We start from the raw sequence: 15145 nt of genomic DNA on the forward strand, positions 1-15145 counted from the left end.
AGTATTTTTCGTTCATTATTGTTTTAAGCTTATTTTAAAAATTATTTTTAACTTATTAGGTCAATGTGCTTTAAAAGCGTTTTTTTAAACTATATTTTTATTTATTCTTTTTACTCACGACGTACAAAACGTTAAACATTAACATTTTGTTAACTTTCACGAGTGCGATTTTTAATCTTTTCTCTTGTTTTTATGTTTATTAAAACATATTTTGAACTAATAAATTAATAGTGTTGAATTTATTCACGTAAGTGGTGAATCTGCGTTGCCTCTCATTACTACCGTATTACTGGTGTAAACAAAAAGGTTAGTAAACTAGAATTAGAATAAAATTGAGTGGTGTACATCAATAAAAATAAATATGCTTAATTGTCCACCTGCTCGTGACCCTAGGTTTTACTAAACAAAGTATTACTTAAGGATTTTCCTCATTGTGTAATTACTTCAAATATATTACACTTATAAATAATATGACTGCTGTTACTTCGTAAATTCCATTAGGCCAACTGTAGTATAGAAAAACTACCATTTGGATAACTAAATACTAAATAATCACCCTTAAAAAATTTTTAATTAATTTTTAATAATGAATAAATATTTTATAATTATTAAAAATAAAGAAACAAATAAATTTATTATATATATTATTACCTATTTTTAATCAGTTACATTTTAAGTACAATAACTACGCAAAAGTTTTAATCAAATTAAAAAAAAATATGAAATATATTTTTAATTATTTATTTGAATTTTCGCATGACAGTAGCAAATAACATTTACTAAATTATTCAAACGTAATACTACTATTTTTCACGATATCTCGGAAAGTAAGTGTGCACAAACGAATGAGATATTAAAAAATACGAAATTAAAAAAAGGGGGGGCTGGAGAAATGGACCCTTTGGTTTATCTTATTCTTGCCATACGTAGGAGAAATAATATGGGATGTTCTGTATGGAGTATAATAGTAGATTAATGTTGATGGATTGAACTGTGAATTGGGACGTATAAACAATATCAAATGTATTAAAAAAAATTGTAAATATATTTTATATGTATAATTAATACTAATGCCACAATGGCACAATGATAAACAAAAAAAATATAATATAAATGTAAATAAATATTAAATTGAAGATAAACAAGTATAACACTTATCGGCTAACTTATGACGAACCACTAAACAATAATGGAAATGAACTAACCCACGTGAGTGTCGCTGGTTGATGTGTTCATACGTTGTCTATAGTTTAATATTTAAAATTTAAAAGTCAGTCATTGTTATTGAAATTTCATATACAATTTGATTTTTTTAGAGTGAATTTTTTCATTTAATAATTTTTTTTTTCATAAAAATATACAAATTTAAAACACCACTTTTCTTTTATATCTACTTGTCTTTAATGTTTTAAACCTTCGGACTTCCAATCCCGATAGAACGTCTTTATAAGCTAAATGACCAAACCCAGCATCCCAATGCGCTCAATAAAATGCATAATAATTAGATCTCAATATAAATAATTAGAAGTCGAATTCAAAATGTCACCAAAATGTGTTCTATGCCGTGAACAGTACTGTAATGTACATTAAGACACAAATAATCGTAAAGGGAATACACTAAGAACATTCAAAGATATGTCAATCTGAAAGGCGATATATCAACTTTTGCAGAACAACTATGTGCACTTTAACACCATAGAGCCATATTGCAAAAATGTTAAAATGACGGAAAACTCAAACACAAAGTTGGACTGACAGAAACTCGGTGCCGTAAGACGATCACAAACGTTAAAAAACGGTGTAGCAATGCGCAAATATCAAGAATTTGTTAAACAAAATAATGTTTGTGATTTTCTTTGTGAATAATTTTTTCTTTTTTATCTATGAGGTAAATTGAACAGTTATTTGCACCTCAATGAAAACATCTACGTTTGAATCAGAAAGTTCATTCTGTAGCTTAAGCTTCATTTTTTTCACTTGTTTAAATAAATTAAAAATTATGTTAAAACTTAAATTATAGCTATCAGAATTTGTTTAACTTTAATAAATATTTTAATTAATTGGTTTTTTAATAAGTTACGAAAAAAAATACAAATATTGGCACATCATTTTTTTCATAAATACTAATGTTTTCAGATTAAACAATTATTGGACCTCATTTTTCTTGATACCCTTTTTAAACTAAATATGGTATATTTTACAGTTGAGTAAAAATTTTAATTTAGGTAAAATTATAAAGTAGATTGGCTAATTATTAAAAAAAAACATTTTAAAATCTATAACAGTGTCTTTAATTGATGAAATACCTAAAAATATGCTAATAACTATACATTTTACTGTATCAAAATTTTAAAACAATTAATACATTCAATATCAAACATTATTAGTATAAATAATTTTTTGACGATCATTAACATTCAAACAATAAATAATTTTATCAAAAATATATAAATAGTATAACCTAGCTTTTAGCGAAATAGTTAAAAATGGTTACTTAAATAAATAATTAATATGTGACAAATAAGTAATATATATTTCTATAATTTAAAAAAAAAAACCTTTTTCGTTGTTTATTCATAGAATAACCATTTTAAAACTCTATATTTTACAAATAAAAAAATAGTTTTCATTAATGTCATTAGATTTTCAGCGCGAAACGGATTATTGACTATAAATAACTATAAATTAAATTAATATTTTTTAATATTTGTAAGTTTGTATTGAGTTTATAAGAATAAATCAAGATTAAAATTAGAGTTTTTTTAGGAAAAAATGGCAAAACTTGCTCAACTTCTATTTATAACACTTTTATTCACTTTGTGGATAAATCAAGTAACCTGTGTCGATGATGAAAATCTCGAGGAAAAATTCAATAATATGATGATTATGTTTACAGGAATAAATTATATACATAGAATACATCAGACAACAGTGAATCAAGAACTTTTTAATAAGATGATACATGATGTAATTTTCGATTTGAAGTGCAGTTACGCTTATAGTAGTTTACATTACATTCGCTTGACAAGATGTACAATTCAATTTAACAACAAATATGTTTTCAATTGGATAAAAAATTGTCCTCAATTTTGCTTTGTAGATATTATTAAGTCAATGTTGGTGACTATGAGAAATTGTAATCAATTAACTGATGTTGACTTTCTTTGGTGGTTTTATATGTATGTAGAACATTTTGATACAATTATTAAACATTCATATACGATTTTCAACCAACAAATAGATTTCATGTTACATAATACCGTAGAAAAAAATATTTTGGAATTTATTGATCATAATAAATGCGATTCAAATAATACTTATAATGTGGAGGATGAACACATTAATGTTTACAAAAAAGTACCAGAAACTAGTAGTGACTGGAATGATTTTTTACCAGAAATATCAGAGAAAATTTCTGATCTTAAATTATTACTGCAAACACAATTTCAACAAAACCAAAAATTTGCCGAATATAGTAGCCTTCACAGTTTATTTGAATATAATCAACTAAGTATGAACATTGTGTTGTATAAAGACGATGTATTGAAATGTTTACTGAATGATTTTGGAGAATTAGAAAACTCTAATATTATTTTTAAATATATAAAAGACGACTATAAAACATTATCAAAAAGGACGGGACTTATCAAACATCGATTTATTCTTCTCGGGCAGATGCAACTCAAGATTATCAGTCTCCTTAAAATCATTATGCTTCAAATTATATTGAGACATATGAATTATATAAAAGAATATTTAGAATCTGAAACCACTGGAATTTGTGCTATTTTTAAAATGTTTTGTATTCAATCTGTATTAAATAATGTAAATACAAGGCTGTGGTACCAAATTTCAAATTTTTTTACATTAACAAGTTTGAGAGAAGACCCTCATTATAAGAAAATTATAGCTGATTTTGAAACTAATAACTTTAAAAATAAAGATAATATTGACGACATTGTTGTTAGTATTCTCAAAATTATTGAAGAATTGTCAACTAACATATATAGTTGTCAGTTATCATATCCAAAACAAATCGATTGTAGTTATGTGAATAATTCTATATTAAATAAAAAATTAATTTCTAATCAGCTTAGTAAATCATGTGATGTTGATGATGTTCATTCATCATTTAAAGAAAGTATATTAAGTGCTTATGTTTTTGTCAATTATGTTAGACAAAAATTCAAATTTATAGATTTTAATATTATACTCTCTTTCTTAAAATTTTCAAAAAATTTAACTGTATGAATTCACATGTGACACAGAATAAAATACTGATAATTATAAAATCACAATTAGTTGTTTTACATATATAGATACTAATGTCTGTAAATATTCTAAATAATACAAACAATCCATAAAGGGTTTAACATTCATACAGTTATTTTAATTCAAGTCTTTGAATTGTACTGTAAGAACATTCTTTAATGTATATATCAAATTTATGTTAACACTATATAAAGCCTTGAACATTCTGTTGAGAAAAAATCATTTAACAAAAAGATATATTTTAATCTATAATGATTACAATCAAGTATTACTGCTATATAATAGAATTGGTAAGTTACTTTAATTCGACAAGCAAAATAATACTTAAAATATTTTTTCAATTTTCATTGCTAATTAATGACTATTGATGAACTCAAATTACAATAAATCCATTAAATTACTATGAAAATCTTTTTTATTTTTCCTTATATAGTCAAGCATAGATCACCATCCCTTACTTTTGATTTTAACATTTCTTCTAAATCTTGATCATTAGCATACCTTGCCAGAGGTTTTTGCATTTCACGAATCTCATAGTTATGTTGTCTTGAGCATCTTGCACTTGCTTTACTCCTTTTCCCCAAACAGCATATTTTTCTTTATGTTCTTTTAATTTTTCCTCTTTTAAAATTTCGTCTTCTTTTTATTTTTTTGACAAATTTTATAATCATAAATTTTCCAGAAAATCAAAAAAATATACATATTAGTAATTTCTGTTAGTAAATAAATCATAAATTTCAAGAAGAACTCATCTCATAATTAACTATTTTTATATTTTTTTCAATTATGAAAAAAATATAATCACTTATTTAAGATTAAAAACTTTTTTTCTATTATGTTTAATAATTAAACATAATTAATTTATTACAATAAATTATTTATTGTAATAAAACTAAAAGTAAATTAACACAATTTCATTTAATATAGAAATGTTAAAAATAAATTAATGCTTTAATTAAATATTGTATTAATTTATTATCTAAAACTAACAAACCCGTTATTAAATTGTATAAGTTAATCTTAAAAATCTTTTTTTTTTTTTGTTGTCTCTGACATGATTCTATTTAACGAAACCATTTTAGTATGACTTATCACAATAGTTATGTTACTAAATAAATACTGCCCTTTTATTTCTAATTATAGATATTCAATTTTTTGTGTCTCCTAAAAATGTTCTAAATACCTATTTGAGACCTTTTCAAAAATTGTAATTCAATTGTATCAATAATATAAAAATAACTTTGATCAATTATTTTTTTGTCAAAACAACCTCCCTCCACCTTGTATATAGTTATTCAAAATCAATAATTTTGGGATTATGAACAACAATATCGTTTTTATTATATTTATTTTAAAGTTATTAGTATTAAAATCACTTATAATTTCCTTAAAATTCATTATTTTCTTTTACTTGTAAATTAAAAAAATTCTAATATTTGATCTCAGCTTTATATTTATATTGAGTAATAAAATTAGAGCATTAAAAATATTATAAATAGTACAAATTCAAGTAATTTTCAAATAGTCTCAATATAATTTAATGTGCAATGATTTTAATTCAATCATGAAGGCCTTTTTTCAGTAGATCCAACTTCTTTGGCATTATTTTCATCATTTTTAAACAATCCGAATATTGGATATCTATTTTTGTATACAACATGATCTCTAATTTTTCTAATGGGTACAATTTTTTATGGTATTAATGATTTATTCGAATCCGGAATTTAAATAGTAAAATTAAATTAAACAAACATATCTTTTGTAACATGTAGTATAAATATACACCAATAGAGGCAAATTAAATTATTTGATTTATTTTTTAACACCAAACTCACGCAAAAGTGCAAAAGTTATTTTTTTAATATTTAAGTAAACTCAATGTACAATTGCTATAATACATAATATTGCTTAGTATAAATCAAAATTTAAATAATTTTATGTGAAAATATTTTTCCATTTAATGCAATTTTTTTTAACAAAATCCTTCTTTGCTTTTTATGTAAATAAAAAATATTGCCTTTTATTTTGTATTGGGCAACTCCTTTAATATTAAATTAAGTATAGCTTGATTATTTGTGATGATTTTCTTATCTTTGATGAAGCATAAAACAGAGAAGGGGAATGAAATAAGGTACATCTGTTTTCTGAATATAAATGTAATGAAATATTTATTACATTTTCTGCAAATATAAATCTTAAGCATAAAGAGCAAAGGGATAACTTACATGCTAAACTGTTACATAATAATAGTTTTCAATAAAATGAATATAATTTAAAAATAAATCTTATCTGAATAATAATATAACTTTTATGTAAGCCTATAATTTGGGGTTTGAAAATGAAAATTTTATCAGTTTTTTATTGTATGTAATAAATGTATACTCTAGTATGTGATAAATATAAACAACTAGTACTGGCTGCAAACAACACATTACGTCAAAGAAGGCAATAATAGTTTAAAAAACAAATAATAATTTTAGTATTGCTATATACTAATGTTATATATGTATCATGTTTGTAACTTATGATTGATAAATTATTGAACTTGTTAAAATACCAATGGTAACGCAGTTCTTGGCGTAATTTTATATCGTTCACATATTGTGTTATTTGTTTTAAAATTAAATTATTTTATAATTAATATTTCCACTCACGCCTTAAAAAATTATGCTTAACTAAAAAAATAGTTTTAAAATCAAGATTTACCAAAAATATTGATAACAATAGTACTATGAATGAACAATTTAAATTAATCAATTGATATTAAATTTGTTTTTATACAGAAGTTGATAGAAAACGTTATATAGTAATTTTCTATTATGATGATTCATATGAAGTAATTAAGTTTTAGATTTCCAATAAATAATAGGTTAATACTATTATTTAGCACTTAATCTATTTTTCATTTAAAATAAAATTTTTCAATTCTATTTTGGTAAATTGAATGAATGAATTTATTGTTTTGAAGCATATTAAAAAATGTTTTTTTATGTATCTAATGAATACTGTAGATCTCATTATACTATCTTTAAATATCGGCTTAATTGATTTAAAATCAAATGTTTCCCCAAGACTTTCAGCTATTTCACTAGAAATATTTATAGAATTATTCGTGTATTCAAAATTAAAATCTTTAGAATAAGATAGTTCACAATTGTATAGTTCACGTGACAATATAATTAGATTATTGTTGATAGCATCTGTAACATTTTGATTTGCATCCAAAACTTTAGTTTTGGAAACAGCATCGTCGAATAGTGTAGGGATTATTTTAAAATCAGGGTCTTTATGCAAATCTAAAATATCAATAAAATCTTTAAGTTTGGTCGAAATTATTGTATTCATTTCTTTCATCACAATTGGAAAACTTATAATACTACAACTCAATAAAGTACAGATAAAGTTATTATCACAATCAACGTATTCATTGACATAGTACATATATTTCGTAAGTATTTGAAGCATAATAATTTTCAATAGACATATAATTTTGCTTTGAACTTGACCAAGAATTGCAAATCGTCGTTCAATCCGTTCGTGCATATTATGTACAAGCTGATAATCTTGTTTTATATGGTGTAAAGTAACTTCCCAGTTATTAATCTCCCCAAAATCCCTCATTAACCTTTTTACTACTTGATCATTATGAAACACATGATTCATACTTAATTTTGAAAAATCAAATGAGTTCATGCCATTAATTGCACTTGTAAATTTTGAATTCATTTCAAATTGGGTTATGATAACTGAATAATGTTCTTGGAGTAAATTCGTTCGATTATCCAGGAAATCGTTCCAGTCATCAACAGATTTTGGTATCTGCGAGTAAATGATATCGATGCGATTTCTTTTATTAGCAGTGTTACAGTTGCAAATGTCATTATATGCGAATTCTGAAAGACTTTTCACAACGGTTTCACAAGTATCTGTTATGATCTTTTTATCATACTTTACTTGCGGATTCACAATTATCTCATAAAAATACACAACGAACATGTAAACCCACCAAAGAATTTCCATTGAATTAATATAATCACAATTTTTCATTGTCGTCATCATCGATTTAACTATATCTGTAAATGAATATTCAGGTATACTTTTCACTCTATTAAATATTTCTTCATTTCCATTTTCGATTATATACCTGGTTAGAGAAACATAATATAAACTATTATGAGCATAGCTACACTTTAAATCCTCCACTACTATTCTTTTGTACATTTTGAAAAATTTTGGAGTTATATTAGTATGTTGATCTACAGAATATTCTATTCCTGTCATAACATCCATCATGTCCTTGAATTTTTCATCAAGATTTTCTTGAACCATTCTGGTGGCCGCCACTACCCAATTTATTAGTAATGATAGAAATAAGTATTGTGTAAACCATTTCATTTTCATTTTTTAAATGTTTATTATTTCCTAAATAAAATATAAAAATTTATTTATTTTTTTAATTTTCAAATTATAGTACCTCTTGCTTTGGAAAGATTCGGGAGAAAAAGTTAAAAACAAATTATTTCAAATTATCAAAGATATATGCGTAACTGGTGAAATGCCGGAGGATTACGTAAAAAGCATCCCCATGCCAAAGAAACCAACAGCGAAAAAACATAAATAATTCCGTATATATAGCCTGCTATCCTATGTTAGTATCTAAAATACTAATAAAGATTATATTCCAACGTATTGAATCCAAAATAGAACAATCGCTGATGGAGGACCAATTTGAGATCAGGAAAAATATGAGAATTAAAGAAGCAATTTTGGCATTAAGAATAATTATTCAGAAAAGGATTAGGAAAGAAGATAAACAAACATTCATAACTTTTGCGGATATCAAAAAAATATACTGCAGTATAAATTATATAAAGATGAGATAGCTGTTGTAAAAATTCAAAATAAAGTAGGTGAAGCAAAAATAAATAAAGGAGTTAGACAAGGATCCACCCCATCTCCAATTATATTCAACGCAATATTCAAGGAGCAATAGATAAGATAAAATAAGATACTATCTAGGGATAAAGATCAACGATCAGAAAATAAATATGTTGCGCTTCTCCGATGACATAGACTTAATTGCTGAAAATAAGGAAGATTTGGATGTGAAACCTGGATAATATCAACACAAGAACAAAAAAGGCTAGAGTCGTTTGAAATGTGGTGCTATAGAAGAATGTTAAGAATAAGTTGAATAGACAGAGTAATATAGAAGTACTGGAAAGAATAACAGAAGGAAAGTTATTATGGAATAATATAGTAAGAAAACGAAATGAAAAGGAAAGGCCACATAATGCGACACGAAGGATTGCTAAAACTGATTATAGAACGAAGCGTAGAGGGGAAGACCAAGATTGGAATATATTCAACAGATAATAAAAGACCAAGTAAACAACTCATATGTAGAAATGAAAAGGAAAGTGGATAATAGAGAAAAATGGAAGGTGGCTCCAAACCAATTCACAGATTGAAACCATAGAGAGAAAGTATCTCTTACAGTGGCGTAACTTCAAATTTTCCGAATTTCGCCTCAGAACAGAGAAGTTCTAACACAAGTTTTTTATTTTTCTGAGGAACATCTGTTAGTTTAAGTAATGTTTATAGATCCGTCATTAAAAATCTATAATTTGATTTGATAACTTATGAGGTTATAGAAATTTACAAACTTTAAAAAGCCATATAAATGTTCAAAATATAAATAAACCACAGAAAAGCTCAAATTTTAAAGAAGCCATTGAAATACATTGACAAAATATGTCTTTGATTTTACATTTCATATTATAATGAAATTATTTAAGTCATAGACATATCAATTAATTGACTGAGAATGCGTGGTAATATGCAAATTTAATCTGAGATTACCAAAGGTATTGAATCCGTTATTCTACTATTTAAACTGTAATGTCACACCATAACATTGTATGTGTGCACACAGTGTGTATCTCAAAATTTGATAGAATGTGTTTTTTTTTATAATGATAAAATAAGTGTTTCTGAATGTTTTTTCTATATATACTTCTTGTAAGAGTGGTAGTTCTATTGCAAATTGTGTTGTTAATTATGAATAAGTACAATACTTAGTGGTTTTATCACAACTTAGCAATTGAAGTTTTACATGGTTGATATTTAAAACATACCGTAGTCAATGTCTATATTATGAAATGGAATAAAATACACGTGAGTACTTAAGATATTCGCGCAATAAAAATAAATTTTACAGTAAAGGTTAATAAATAAATTTAACTGGATTGTTAAAAAACAAAGATCAAGTTACACGTGGATAAAAATACAAATGTACCAAAAACCATGTCTACAAAATAAATAATTTAACATATAATTAACATATTATTTAAACAAAAATATAACAAATATCACAGACGGTTTAAAACACATCTGTTAATGTTAATTGTAAATTAATGAAGAACAACAAGAACTTTCTGGACACTCACTCTCTTTAACTTTGGCTTGAAGAAAAGGGAATTACATTCTCTCTACACTTCAAGACAATAAAATAAAAATACAATTAATACTAACTTACCAAAAATTATGATTGTTTTCTTTTTAACAAAATTTGAAGTCCATCAAACATATTTTATATATTTATAGATACCAAACTTCTAATGTTTAACTAGATGGTTTATTAAAAGCTTCTATTGTTTAACTAGATGGTTTATTAATAATTTCTGAATTAACAAAAATATGACATCACAATTAAAAATACAAAATTTAAGTGCATTGTAATCGTAAAAAAAATATAACAGAGAATATAACAGAGAATGAACACTATGAGTAAATAAATAATTATTCTTATTTTTAACTTCATTAAACACTTCTTCATCGCGTTGTTAAATTATATACCTAATTAGGCGAATGTATGTACTGCTATACACATAACTACTTTTTAAACATTAATAACACATTTAATAAGTTGAAAACTCTCTTAAATTGTTTTGAATTTTATTACATTTATTTAATTTAAAACACAAAACTGAATTTAATCATACTACTTAAAAATATATAACAACTTTCTTATTTTGGATCATGTTCTTGCGTTTAAGTTTGATGCTACCTAATTATTTTACTTAATATTTTATTATTCTATGAATAATAGTTCAAACAAAATAAAAATATCAGCAATTAAATAAAAAATATAATTTATTTGTATAAGAATACTTTTTTATTATAAAATTAATTAAATAAGATTAGTTAGGTTTCATTATGACTAAAAAATTCGTAATAAAATGCTATTTATAAGTCTTATTATTTATGTTGTTTAGCTTAAACCTTAACTTGTTTCAAATGTAAGGCCAGTGCCTCTTAAATTATCTTCAGTAAATTTGTCAAATTTAACTGATAATTCTTCAGACATGTAATTTTTCCAATCTCCAACCTTTCCTTTTCTAATAAACTGTTCATCTGGATTATCTTCAGATCCCTCTGATTTTTCCATTATAGCAAGAATAGGTTTTAAATTCAAAGCTGGATTCTTCCTCATGTTGTTAAAGCTCAAGTGATCTTCTAACGCTAATACTTGTTCTTCGGTTAACTCTTTGGCAAGGAATGATGCCACTTGCCTTATAGCACCCTTTAGATTCTAGATAATAATTAATTAGTAAAATAATTTTTAACTTTTATATTATTTAATTGTTTTTGGTATCAAACAAAAGGAGTAGGGGGTAATTAAGATTAAGGCATTTATTTTTTAGAAGCTACTGAAAAATTTTAATTTTTGTAAAAAGAAAAAATATTTGGTTCAAAAATCTTATCATACATACCAAACTACATATCATATCATATGTAGTTTAACAATTTAATTTACTTAAATGGTAAACAATTTTTTTAACTTGATAATATGACAAAAAAAAATATCAAACAATTTTGTTCTTAGAAATTTTTTATCCAATTAATCGTAGTGAGTACATAACGTGAGTGGGTACAGCTTTTATTAGTATATGTAAACTCCCCCGACATAACATACTCATTTCCTGTATTATTATGAATAAAAATATTGTAAGAACAAAATGTTTGAGATTTTTTTTCTGTCATATTATCACGTTAAAAATAGTGAAAAGAATTAAAGTTAAGGTTTTTTTTTTAATTCTGAAGGGGTGAAAAGATAAATTATTAAACTACATATTGTTTTAAAGTTTTTTAAACCAATTATTTTTTCTCTTTAAACAATTTTTAAATTATCAATAGTTTTTTTTTTTTTAATAAAATATTCTCTTTATTTGTGTATTTAAAATATAATACGTACAATAAATAAATTTTTTAAATTAATTGATTACATGGATAGGATGAATGGGTAGTTCACATTAGAACCACCTCAAAATAAAATTTATTAATAGCATCAAAGAAACTAAATGTTTTTACCTTAATCAATGACTATGTATATTTATCGTTATTTATACTTAAATATTCTAACCAAATATAGGCATAACTGTTATATTACTGATAATTGTTATGATTTTAAAGCTTTCTTGTTTCTTAATTAAAATTTACTTTGGAATTTAAATAATGAACATCAGTTATAATTAGCAATAATAATTTTTAAAAGATATGATCAACTGCTCGGTTAATTTGATATTTTTCATAATTTACAGTAAATAATTTATAACTTACTTTTTTCATATCTTCATATTTCAAAAAAAGTAAATTTGTTTCATCTCTTTTTTCCCAGAATCTTAAAATATGGTTCCAAATGGGTCCAATAGGAGTCTTTCCTTTAATGAAAAGTTCACAAAATTCATCAAAAGAACCGTGTAAACCATGAATAAGTTTGCAGTAATGGTAATAAGAAACACACATATCCTTGGGATTACGAGCAACATAAATTATTTTTGGTTTTACAATGCTCAATTTTTGTGGCAACAATTGAGAAGGCAAATGAGTCTTAATAAACCTTGGCGACGGCATATTTTCAACTTGTTCTACCGAGTTTCCCAATTGTTCATTTAGTTTGCTCGTATCATTTCCCATAAGTGCAGTTAATCTAAAGATATATTATATATTGCATTAACTAAAAATAATAACAATATCATGCTTAATATTATATGTTAATATTAACAAATAACTAACTATCATAAATAATTCAATAATTTTTCAGTTTTGAATAATAATTAAAATACATTATTTATTAGTTTAAAATATTCTAAGAAGGCAAACAAACTAATAAAAAGGAAAAGCTAGGGACATCTGCTTTCTTAAATATTTTTGGCTCAACGTAGTAAATATTATTTTCTATTAATATATATAACTCAAAAATTTTGACGACCTAATATATGAACTCCATATATTTTTTCCTATCATACAACATAAAACTTATTAATTATATAGTTACATGTTTATAAGTCCATTTCAGGAACAAGTCTAGAATTTTTCCAAGATGGGGTGCAAAAATTTTCAACCGTTGTAATCAATTTTATCATTGAAAATAACTTTTTTTTACTTCTAAATGAGCAATAATAATTCAAGGATCTGTTACTTGATTTAAGTATTTTTTTATTCGTACTTTGTTTAAAAATTGAAAAAAATGAATTATAATATTTATAATTCTCATTTTACTTCATGATTTTATATAGTTTTTAATTAAATTTATTTATACAGTATATAAAGTTTCGAGCGAGTAATTTGGAGTAATCCAAAATAGGACTAATCCTCATAAAAACTTGAGGGTATAATAAGTTATTAGTAATCAATTTAGATTAATCTTATAAATTTAATAGTTTTTGTTAATGAATAAAAAAATGTATATTATATTTAAAAGTTAAAGTCTTTTTTTCTTTGCTTACTCTAATAAAGGATTTCTCGACTGACCAAGCATACTCTTCGCTCTCTCAAAATCTAAATTGTTACAAATACACCAAACCATTTCTTGAGCCCATGTACTTCCTGATAAATAACAAGATAAATATTGCTTATAAATAAAATTATTAACTGAATAATATATTCGAGCGCATTATTTTAATAGTTGAAAATCACAAATTAAATTTTTTATTTATGAAAAATTTGTTAAGTTTGAGTGTGAAAATTAAATTGAATTTACAAATAGATTTAAAATAAACTTTAAGAATTTTTTTAAATAAACTCTTACGATATAAGAAGAACTAAAACTACAAATAAACGAAATAAAAAACATTATTTATGTGTTACAAACATAAATTAATGAAAAAAGTTGTCATAAATTTACAACAATGTTTTCCCAAAAACTGGATAATATACTTAATTTTAATATATTTTTTAAGAAAATATCTTTTATTTTTTTTAATCTTTTAAAATAAATATTTAAAGTAAAAGATATAAAGGATTAGTAACTGCAAGATTTTAAGAATTTCAAAAAAAATTCGTATGTTATTTAAGAAAACACTTAAATGATCTTAACTTTTTTATAATTTTTATTTCAACTAAAAAGTTTTCTTACCGGTCCTCGGATAGGACACAAGCCAAATGTCATCTGGTCGGACCTCCATGTTTAAAATCCTTTCGCCCAAATCCCTGTATTTAGGCGGAAGTATAACATTCCCTGGGTTGACTTCGATTAAACAATCTTTAACACCAAATAAATCATCCAACCGCTTGGCGATTTTATCCTCGATATTTTCATACTTGATGTACATTTTAATTTAAGTTTAAATTAATAGATTAAGGTGTTTAATAAAATTTAGTATATAAAAATATTAATAGTGTGGCTATATAGAGGTCCAAAGTACGACTCATGCAATTTCAGGATAAAACGTCTTTCTTTAAAGCATACTTTCTCTAGACTCTATTTCCGTAGAAGGAGAAAGTAAAAACTACTTTCTCTTATGTAACTGTGCACGAAGGTCAAAAATGATGATACAAAAACATTTAAAGCAATATATGATTCTCAGGA

At 24.4% G+C, this 15145-nt stretch overlaps 3 protein-coding genes across 6 annotated transcripts; 1 reads left to right on the forward strand and 2 right to left on the reverse strand.

Annotated features, from left to right (window-relative positions):
- Window positions 1-208: 208 nt before the first annotated feature.
- Window positions 209-5014, forward strand: LOC126901898 (uncharacterized). 2 transcript variants are annotated; one of them, XM_050678817.1, is made up of 2 exons: window positions 209-306; window positions 2767-5014. In XM_050678817.1, the coding sequence occupies exon 2, from the start codon at window positions 2773-2775 to the stop codon at window positions 4249-4251; it is 1479 nt and encodes a 492-aa protein (XP_050534774.1). In that variant the 5' UTR covers window positions 209-306; window positions 2767-2772; the 3' UTR covers window positions 4252-5014. The 2 variants fall into 2 exon arrangements, with proteins under 2 accessions (XP_050534774.1, XP_050534773.1); XM_050678816.1 differs by lacking the exon at window positions 209-306 and adding an exon at window positions 2585-2709.
- A 1132-nt stretch (window positions 5015-6146) lies between these two features.
- LOC126901897 (uncharacterized) lies at window positions 6147-11276 on the reverse strand. 3 transcript variants are annotated; one of them, XM_050678813.1, is made up of 2 exons: window positions 10811-11276; window positions 6147-8694 (listed from the first exon to the last, which is right to left on the reverse strand). In XM_050678813.1, the coding sequence occupies exon 2, from the start codon at window positions 8671-8673 to the stop codon at window positions 7168-7170; it is 1506 nt and encodes a 501-aa protein (XP_050534770.1). In that variant the 5' UTR covers window positions 8674-8694; window positions 10811-11276; the 3' UTR covers window positions 6147-7167. The 3 variants fall into 3 exon arrangements, with proteins under 3 accessions (XP_050534770.1, XP_050534772.1, XP_050534771.1); XM_050678815.1 differs by having other exon boundaries at window positions 10722-10830; XM_050678814.1 differs by lacking the exon at window positions 10811-11276 and adding an exon at window positions 10652-10768.
- A 133-nt stretch (window positions 11277-11409) lies between these two features.
- On the reverse strand, window positions 11410-15031 carry LOC126901902 (sulfotransferase 1B1). Its single transcript, XM_050678824.1, has 4 exons — window positions 14693-15031; window positions 14064-14163; window positions 12895-13264; window positions 11410-11866 (listed from the first exon to the last, which is right to left on the reverse strand). Exons 1-4 carry the CDS (start codon window positions 14886-14888, stop codon window positions 11558-11560), a joined length of 975 nt encoding a protein of 324 aa, XP_050534781.1. The 5' UTR covers window positions 14889-15031; the 3' UTR covers window positions 11410-11557.
- Between the last annotated feature and the right edge of the window lie 114 nt (window positions 15032-15145).

The sequence above is a fragment of the Daktulosphaira vitifoliae genome, unplaced genomic scaffold (assembly GCF_025091365.1).
Source record: "Daktulosphaira vitifoliae isolate Bord-2020 unplaced genomic scaffold, ASM2509136v1 Scaffold_3, whole genome shotgun sequence".
Classification (NCBI taxonomy): Eukaryota; Metazoa; Arthropoda; class Insecta; order Hemiptera; family Phylloxeridae; genus Daktulosphaira; species Daktulosphaira vitifoliae.

What these genes read in the sequence shown, in the direction of transcription:
- LOC126901898 (XM_050678817.1), top strand. Translation starts at nt 2,773, where the DNA reads ATGGCAAAACTTGCTCAACTTCTATTTATAACACTTTTATTCACTTTG.
- LOC126901897 (XM_050678813.1), bottom strand. Translation starts at nt 8,673, where the DNA reads ATGAAAATGAAATGGTTTACACAATACTTATTTCTATCATTACTAATA.
- LOC126901902 (XM_050678824.1), bottom strand. Translation starts at nt 14,888, where the DNA reads ATGTACATCAAGTATGAAAATATCGAGGATAAAATCGCCAAGCGGTTG. An exon ending in TCGAGAAATCCTTTATTAGA is followed by an intron (nt 13,265 to 14,063) that starts GTAAGCAAAGAA and finishes ATATATCTTTAG; the next exon opens with ATTAACTGCACTTATGGGAA. An exon ending in AATATGAAGATATGAAAAAA is followed by an intron (nt 11,867 to 12,894) that starts GTAAGTTATAAA and finishes ATTATTATCTAG; the next exon opens with AATCTAAAGGGTGCTATAAG.